The sequence below is a fragment of the Cheilinus undulatus genome, linkage group 22 (assembly GCF_018320785.1).
Source record: "Cheilinus undulatus linkage group 22, ASM1832078v1, whole genome shotgun sequence".
NCBI classification, from domain to species: domain Eukaryota; kingdom Metazoa; phylum Chordata; class Actinopteri; order Labriformes; family Labridae; genus Cheilinus; species Cheilinus undulatus.
This window is the reverse complement of record NC_054886.1, coordinates 16,537,588-16,546,387: the sequence shown is the minus strand read 5'-3', so window position 1 is coordinate 16,546,387 and position 8,800 is coordinate 16,537,588. Positions and strand designations below refer to the sequence as shown.

Here is an 8,800-nt window from a genome sequence, read left to right as displayed (position 1 = left end):
ACAGAGTTATCAACATATAACAGGAGTGACATTTTCCCTCTCTTAGCTTTATATTTTGACAACTTGCATTGATATAAAGTCAAACTGAAACTCCTTGAATCACTGAAAGTAAATTTGTCACTGATTTGTCACTATCCTCAAGACATAATGAGCCAAATTCCTCTTACCACCAGCACAGTCTACAGCAATAAAGCCAATTAATGTAGGAATTCATTAGTAAAACAGAAATGATTCTCCACTGTCACTGTCCGGGTCTTCACAGTAGCCAAAGAAAACAACAAAAGTAATAAAAATGTGAGGGATAAATAAGAATGGTTGTGATTGTCAAAAAGAAATTCTAAAAAGTGACTATACAGTCACCATCCAGGTGATAATTTAGGCTGTTTTGGCTGTAGGCATCAAAGAAAACAAGTCTCAGAGGACAGCAAAAAGCAAGGGGAGTCTGAAATGTCCCTCCCATCCTCTTCATGTCTAAGAGTCTTTTTTGTGTCCCGACCGCCGCAAGTCCCTGCACTTGTGACAGTAAAAGATGTCGGGAACATTGGATTTCTTGATCTTCGCACACGATAAGTGCACCCATATACCACACTGGTTGCACTCGATCATTGGCCGTCCTGCAAATGGTTTCCCACAGTAACAGGTGATCAAGTCCCATGAATCATCACCTGCATTAAAAAGAGAGAACAAACTTGTAAGAAAATACAGCTGAAAGAAGTCGTCATCTTTGCAGGAAAATTGCTTGTTTGAAACATTTTCATTACTGCATTGATAAAAGTATATCACCATACCTGACTCCACCATAATGTCTTCATCTGCAATCCATGTCTCTCCCTCACTTGAGCTCATCTCTGCGTCCCTCATAGACTCATCTTGCTGCATCTTCCCCAGCCCTTGCATGCTTGAGTTAGAGCCCCCATGTGCTTCAAGCCCGTCTCTGACAGGTCCAACCTCTGCATGCGTGTGCCGTGCCTCAGAGTCTGTCTCGCTTTGAGCAGTCGAAATTTTGAGCTTCTTATTTTTGGGCTGTTTTGAGTTTTTGCTGCGTTTAATACGTGCTCTTTTCTCTCCTTCGCTGCTGCCACTATCTGCTGCCGTCATGGCAGAACCAAGCGACAGCTTTTTCAGTTTCTTGTCCTTCTTGCGTTCTGTCTTACTGCTTGCCTGGCTCTCATATAAGGAGTCTTTCAGGCGCATCTTGTCCAGTAGAGTGCTATCAGAGTGCATGCGGCGGATATTTTTGCCCTTATTGGCTCGGGCCTTACGGACAAAAGTATGGATGGTGTGGATATCTGAGCTTCCATCTGCCCAAGTTTTGCCTGTGGAGCTGCTGCCTCCGCCACCTCCATCCACTGACAACCCTGAACTATGTGCAGAACTCGATGATGTTGGGGACCATGAACTTTCCTACAAGATAAAAAGAAAACAGTGTAATTTCTTCATACTTACAGGCACAAACTGTCGTTTATCTTATCCACTGTGGCATTCATTGCAGCTTACCTCTTTAGGACTGGGGATGTAGCCAGCATAGGCAAGGACGAAGCTACAGAACTTGTTAAAGTCTTCGACAGTCCTCTTTTTCCTCTCTGGGGGCTAAAGAGAGCACAAAGACTCATGGTAAAAACAAATAAAGCAAAGCAAAACTAAAATGCTAATCAACCAACTTCTCATAGGTAGTCCAGTTTTATTTACAAGACTTACCAAGGGTTCTGTTTTGCACGTCAAAAGTGAATCTGTTAGAGAAAAAGAACAATTATTAGATACAAATTATTCATTTCCTTCACATTTCATCACTGACTTCAGCACAAATTTATAGCAAACAGTTGCACAGAAGTGCAATGAGACATGTGGGCTACAGCTAGCTTTAGCTTGCTAACACGGCTCAAGAGCTTAATCTGGGTAATAAGTGATGAGCGCTTTCATGTTGTTTAGAGACAGATATGGTATTTTTTCCAACAAATACTTTGGTTTAATAACGCGAGAGACAACTAAGCAAATTGGTCCACCGCTATGAATTTTATACAAGCTATCGCGACCTGTTACTTTGTCAATATAAAGTTTGAACATTTGCGCTTTGGGTACAGAAAAATGTTAGTTGACTGATGCAAAAGTTAAAACGGTTTTGATTGGTTCAAGTCAACAGAGCTCCCTTTGTTGTTGTAAACTTGTCATTTTGTATTGTTTGAATGCTATCTGCTAACGCTAGCTGACATTTGGAGGAGACGCTAACACAACATGTTATATCGTTTAGAGGAAAAAAGTTGAAGGCAAATGTAGCTAACACTGATGAGAGTTCCCAAATGCCCTAAAGATATCCAGTCTATAATACTTTTGAAACTTAAAGATACCGTATACATCAGCTAATCGCTGAATGCAGTGAACTTGTGCTAGCTAGCTAATCATGATAGCTTTTTTAAATGGAGTGGGAGGCTCGATAGCAACATTAGCTTGCTGTTCGCAGGGTTTTACGTTTAATCAACCTAGTTGTCAGCATACAGCCTTAAGTTAGTGTTAAATGCGTTTATGTGGGGGACAAGCTCACCAATCTAACACAAAACTGACACATTAGAGGACGTTTAAATATAGGTTGTGAGGGGACGTTAGCTCTTAGCTATCCACGGCAAGCTAAAAGGAACGGCGCGATGACCAAAAAGGTAAGCTAATTTAAGTTTGCACGAAATACATTCAAATTAGATTAGCTGTATTTACTATAAAAATAAAAGAAAGCAGGTTTTCATTTTAAGATAACTTTTATCACATAAGGGCGACAAAACAGAAGTTGCCCAATAGCAAGTCGTGTTATTAATAAAGCATACGCAACCAGTCGTAACACCAACGTCAGGTAGGTTTCCTAACATAATAATCTTAATAAAGATCTCTGAACAGTCAGTAATTTAAGCAGCAAAGAAACCGTTATGCTGAAAGTGCTGTTGCTGGCACAGGGGAAACGTACCTTGATGCTCGGACATTATGTCAAGCATTGTCGCCTCACCGACAAGGCCTCGATTCCAGAAACAGAAGCAGCAGGCGAGCTAGCCGGAGAGTAGCGGCCGTCGCGCTGTGCCTTTCCCCCGGCGTGGCTGCACCTTACCGCCGGGTAACTTTAGCAGCAGTAATCCAAGGGCGCGGGAGACCAACGACACTCTCCCAATAAGTCACTCCACTTTTGGGTAGATGTTGATATATTCCCTCGCTTGGAATCTGTTCCTAGGGCGAACGTTAACCTACTAGAAGCAAACCGCCTGAACTGTCGCCACACCAACGTTATTAGCCGGACAAAATACTAATTCCTCTGTCACTTAAAGCCCCCTTTCTCCGTCACTAGATTTATATAACCATAAGAGGGAATGTAGCTGAGCTGAGAGGACTCCTTAGATTAACACGATTGCTAATTGATGTAGCTCCATAGTGGGAACTCCTCCAATGAAGTTTTTCTTCGTTTCTTCGCTGTATGCACACAAAACGACGGGAGTTTTGACTTTATTCCGCACGGTGCGCGGCAGAAACCTCTTGAGGCTGCCAGCGCTGTGCTTCGCGTGAGGCATTCTGGGAAACGTAGTCTACTGTTTCGTCATTCACCCTCCGGCAAACATGGGCCGTACATGCAGCCGAACAACATTTCCCATATATGCGTAGCATTGAACGGCTTGGACTCCTGGGATATGTAGTTTTTTCATACGAAAACTCCAAACATGCTATTTGTCGAAACATGTTGTATCTACAAGGGCAGAGAGAGCTTTACTTTTCAGTGGAGTATAAATTTGCGTGACCTCAGGTGCTCACCATTCGGTACACTGAGACATATAATACTTTAGCAGTTAAATCATTATTTTAATACGACTTACTTGTTAGGTTGTGAATCAGAAGTATGTTATGCTAACTAGCTGGAGCTACCTGGAACTGATAAAGTCAAGTTGTGAAGTGGTATCATGTTGACTGAATTACTGCAAGGTGCTGATACTGGAGGGGTTCTTATTATTCAAGGTAACTTCTTTAAAACATATTTTTAAACTGTGAACAATAATATAAACGTTGTTGTTAAAATATAAAGCATTAGCATAGCCTTCAGTCAACTGTTATCTACAATGTGTCTGTAATTGTAGATTCTACTAGATGTTGTGGTCGACACATCCTGAAGAGCTTTATCAATGCAGCATTGAACAGGTATTGAAATACATGCGTGCTCGACTAGCTATGTTTTTTCTATCATAAGGAATGCTTTAGATTTATGCATATGTTAAGAAACATTCATAAAACCCACCTTTCTGTATTCTGGAAACAGAGATGAAGCTGTCCATGTCCTTGGCTTTGAGGTTGGTGAGGAGGAAATAAAAGATGGATTGAAAGGCCCATCCATTGAGAGGTAACTTCTGTTGTTTAACAATTAATGGGCAACTGTTGGAGTAGCTTTTTACTTTGTTATTTAAGTCATTTACTTAAGTTTTACTGGTTGTTCTTTGCCTGTTATATCTTGGTTAAAGCTTGTGTGAGGGGAGTTTAAGTTGGTTAGAGAACAGGCTGAAAATAATGTTGGTGCTTCCTCATGACATGAAAGAGCAAATGCCTATTGATGTCTAATGATTTCACTGCCAGGCGTGTAGGCATCAAATGAGTGGATTAACAGGATGTTTTAGTAACAGCCTTTTTACAGATGTGGGCAAAATTATCAGCCCCCTTTATAAACAATCTAGTTTTATTTTGGATGTTGAAATTATTTTACTTAGCACAAAGAAAGAAAATTATTTCACAAAGACTACCAGGGTCTAAAATGATTAGAAGTGACTGTTCTGTTGAACCATGGCACAATCCTCTGTTGTGCAATGATATGCTTTAACGTTGTAATGATCGAAGCCTGTAAAATCAAGTTAAAACTGAGGGTTATCCCCCAATTTACTCAAAGTATATAAAACTCTAGTAAGGGTTTTGGCTGTCACTTGAGAAATCATCATGGCAAAAAAATAAAATAACTCAGTTTAGACATAAGTAAAGAATTGTTAATGCTCACAAAGCAGGAGAAGGATTTAAAATGTTATCATGGAGCTTCTAAGTGTCAAGAACTGGAATGAGAAGTATCATGAAGAATTTCAAAGAGAGTCAGACAGTACAGAGCAAGCCTAGCGGAGGAAGGAAGAGAATGATTTCAAAGACTCTGGAAAGAAAACTCCAGAACCCCAGAACAACTGCAAAGACACTAGTGAATGACTTTGGGTCAGCTCAGACTAGCCAGATCAGGAATAGTAGTCTCAAAGAGGACAACCACTAGAGCCCTGCTCAAGAATGGACCAAGAAAAACTCCACTTCTGCAGAAGAGATGCCTTCAAGCCAGTCTGAAGTATGCAAAGGACATCCTGGAGAAAGATTGTGCATACTGGAAGCATGTCTTTGGATCAGATGAGACCAAACTGGAGCTCTTAGGCCATAGGGATCATGAAGAAAGAAGGCTTTTTGAAGATTCTGAAAGAAAACCTCAAGCATTCAGCAGCAAAACTGGGTCTGGGTTGTTGCTTTGTCTTCCATAACGATAAAGACCCAAAACATACATGGCTCCTGGTGAAGAACTACCTCCAGAAGAAGATGTTTGGGGGTGCAATTAATTATTAAAAATAATGAAGTTTAGAACTTTTATGACAAAAAAACTTCTTACACATATACACGATGGAATTTGTAATAAACAAAACAAAATAACAGCAACTTGAATAAAACAAAAGGTGACTCACAAGAGCTTTTACATTTATTTAGGCTTTAGACCTTTGAACATATACAGTATAAGAGTTTGAATTTGTCATCTTGAATTTCTAAGACAAATACCACATCACCAAACTGACTACCTTTGTTTTTTGTCATTTCAGGCTACACTTTCATGATGCTTACACAGACCCTCTTGGCTGGACTGATCAGCCAGCTTTTACAGCTCACCAGTTTTGTTTGGAGAAACTTTCACATCTGGTCAAACAAACAACACCATCAAAACCTGCTACCTTAGTGATTGACTCTCTTTCATGGATCTTGAGACACCACCGTGCTCCTGCTGTTTGCAAAACGCTACATGAACTCAGAAAAGGTGGTAATGCATGAGGTGTTTGCTTGATTTTTTAAAATTATGGACAAATAAACAATATGCAGATGAATAATTAACTTGACTGACTATTTGAGAGGAATTTTAAGACTGCAGTAATTTCACTAAAAGAAGAGTCTTTTTCTTTGTTTTCATTAGGGGGAGCTGTGAGAGCTATTATTGCTCTGCTTCATGCTGATATGCATCCGAGGGGGACTGTGGGAAGTGTATGCCACTTGGCTACTTCAATCATTACCGTAGCACCTGGGATAAAGGGAGATGAAGCACTTGCCAGGATAACAAAGCGCTCAAAATCTGGGAAAGTTACGCAAGATGTATGCAGATTTCCCTTCTTAGGTGGCTGCTGTCTTCTTAAATAGTTTAAAGAGATTTACAGCTTTGTTTTTTGCCCATAGGAGGAGATTTTTAGCATCAATGAGGATTTTACAGTCATAGTACAGAGCAAGCCCAGCCACCTTGGACCTAAACAAACTGACACAGAGGAACAGGAGGTGAGATACAAACAAATTTGATACATATCATAATCTGACTAATAAAGTTATGATAAGGCATTGATATTGCAGGACTAATAGGTTCTTTATTTTGCTTCCAAAGGCAGATCCAACTGCAAACCTGACCTTCAATCTTCGACTGTCAGAAACAGAGCGTGAAGCCAAGGAGAAACTTGCACTTCCCTTTGTCTTCAGCAAAGAAAAGTCTGATTTTTTTTCTGCAGTTGTCATACATGTCTGCTTTGTTGTTTTTCTTTTACGACAGCATAAAATACTAAAACCATTTTTACTCTCAGGAAAACCGCTCTGCTGCACTCCGGGCCAGGTTCAGGACGGATTCTCTACGAACCGGATGCAAACGATGACTACGACCAAGAGGACCCCGATGACGATCTTGATGTGTAGCATTTTGTGTATGAAACTCTCTGAAGATACTTTTTTTTATTTCCTCCCCTTTACAACACAGAGAATAAAGCCTTAACATGATCATATGGAGGGTTAAACATCAAAAAATACTGCCCTAAAAATCTCTATTATTGTTGCTTAACAGGAGGGTTTTTCTTGAAATTATTGAACAAATTGTGTTTTTGTATTTCACTGAATAAATATATGCTTTAATCCCCTCTTTGTTTTGTTGATTTATAGTTCACAAAGTTGAAAATTTTACACCTACTGGGAGGTTATTTGTCATGTTAATTATGTATGTTGAGTAAATTTAAAAGAAATACACATTTCACTTATGAAATGCTTTTTTAAAATTTTTTGTTATACTCAGTTGAATTGACTGTATCTGAAGTCTTCTTAAAAAAGTCAAAAATTTTGTTTGAATAAAAGGAAAAAGTAAAGAACATTTGCGTGTTTAAGCATGCATTCATAAGCGCTGAGAAAGATTAGAACTTTTTAGTGTAAGACATTCATAATTAAGCTATTGACAGTCTTTTACTATCTATTTTGAGAAATGTACCAGAATTGGAGAAAACACATCTTTTGGTACCTTAGCAGAAATACACCATATAAATAAGGGACACTGACATCAGATCACTTAAATAAAGATAAGCTTCTTAATAGGCACCCAATGCACATCTCTATAGCAGGACAATCCAGTAAACTGCATTGAAAGACCAGTATACCAATAAAGGGATCCATTCACTGTACTGCACCGTTGTGTATCAAAAACAATATTTATCAGTGCTGCTCCTAAGCATAGGCAATATAGGTGGTCACCGGGGATGCCTCGCTGAAGGGGGCGCCAACATGAGTCCTAAACATTGTTTTAAAGATATATTTTGGAGTATTTTAGGCATTTATTTAGAAAGAGAGGACAGTGGATAGAGTCAGAAACAGGGATGAGAGAGTGGGGGAGAAACATGGGAAAGAAGCCACAGGCCAGATTTGGACCTGTGTGGCCTGTGACTTGAGTCTATCTTATCTATACCAAACGTTTTTTTGTTTGTTTGTTTTTTTGTTTGTTTTTTTAACTAGTATGACTTTCAATTAAAATAGAAATATGACACTAGACTATACAATAGGAAAAGGAGAAAGAGGGAGGGGGCAGTTTATTAGAAAGAAATGAAAAACAGACAGTGGTAGTTAATAGAGGTTAAACAAAGCAGTATAACACTGCATTATCTGCGACTGAAATGACTATTGTCAGTGATTGTAAATAATAAGGAAAAACAAAAGTAGTAGTTGTAATTATATTATAATTACTATATACTATACTTACTACTATTATAATAATGATAATATTTATAATGTCTTATATTGAACAAATGGTAAAAGAAATGCACAGAAATTTCAACCATAAAAGTTCAATGATTTTGATCAATCATTTCAAATTTTCAGTGATTAATTTGATCACAAAGTAGCCAGAGTGCATTAAAAAAAACATCAAAATAGAGCTTTTTGTCAAAAAAATCCTGTGAAGGAAACCCCCAGACCTCCTCTCACCCAATGACTTTGTTATATATTTGCACTTTGCAGTTATCTCTAATCATCTTCACTGAATTAACCTTTTAACGTTTCATTGTGCATCATATGAATTTTTTTTTCACTACAGGCAAAAAAAATCTAATGTTAATATGAGTGAGTAAACTCTGAGGGGATAATGAAGTGCTGGAAATGGCTAGAGCTACAACCAAACTGAATTTACCAGTTTATTGTATTGTTTGAAAGTATTTAACTGACTACTTACAAATTCAATTAAATTCAGTAAGCTGATAGATTCTGGTAGCTC

At 38.6% G+C, this 8,800-nt stretch overlaps 2 protein-coding genes across 2 annotated transcripts; one reads left to right on the top strand and one right to left on the bottom strand.

Annotated features, from left to right (window-relative positions):
* Window positions 1-340: 340 nt before the first annotated feature.
* phf23b (PHD finger protein 23b) lies at window positions 341-3,551 on the bottom strand. Its single transcript, XM_041779550.1, has 5 exons — window positions 2,951-3,551; window positions 1,699-1,730; window positions 1,498-1,590; window positions 789-1,404; window positions 341-665 (listed from the first exon to the last, which is right to left on the bottom strand). The coding sequence occupies exons 1-5, from the start codon at window positions 2,976-2,978 to the stop codon at window positions 472-474; spliced, it is 963 nt and encodes a 320-aa protein (XP_041635484.1). The 5' UTR covers window positions 2,979-3,551; the 3' UTR covers window positions 341-471.
* A 113-nt stretch (window positions 3,552-3,664) lies between these two features.
* On the top strand, window positions 3,665-7,182 carry elp5 (elongator acetyltransferase complex subunit 5). Its single transcript, XM_041779551.1, has 8 exons — window positions 3,665-3,981; window positions 4,101-4,161; window positions 4,280-4,360; window positions 5,847-6,058; window positions 6,212-6,387; window positions 6,469-6,564; window positions 6,668-6,768; window positions 6,861-7,182. The coding sequence occupies exons 1-8, from the start codon at window positions 3,927-3,929 to the stop codon at window positions 6,967-6,969; spliced, it is 891 nt and encodes a 296-aa protein (XP_041635485.1). The 5' UTR covers window positions 3,665-3,926; the 3' UTR covers window positions 6,970-7,182.
* The last annotated feature ends 1,618 nt before the right edge of the window (window positions 7,183-8,800 follow it).

Excerpts from the sequence above, each read along its gene's own strand:
- phf23b (XM_041779550.1), bottom strand. The coding sequence starts at position 2,978 with ATGCTTGACATAATGTCCGAGCATCAAG. Across the intron at positions 1,591-1,698 it reads CGTGCAAAACAGAACCCTTG|CCCCCAGAGAGGAAAAAGAG; the intron begins GTAAGTCTTGTA and ends TGCTCTCTTTAG. Across the intron at positions 1,405-1,497 it reads ACATCCCCAGTCCTAAAGAG|GAAAGTTCATGGTCCCCAAC; the intron begins GTAAGCTGCAAT and ends TTTATCTTGTAG.
- elp5 (XM_041779551.1), top strand. The coding sequence starts at position 3,927 with ATGTTGACTGAATTACTGCAAGGTGCTGATACTGGAGGGGTTCTTATT. Across the intron at positions 3,982-4,100 it reads AGGGGTTCTTATTATTCAAG|ATTCTACTAGATGTTGTGGT; the intron begins GTAACTTCTTTA and ends CTGTAATTGTAG. Across the intron at positions 4,162-4,279 it reads ATCAATGCAGCATTGAACAG|AGATGAAGCTGTCCATGTCC; the intron begins GTATTGAAATAC and ends TTCTGGAAACAG.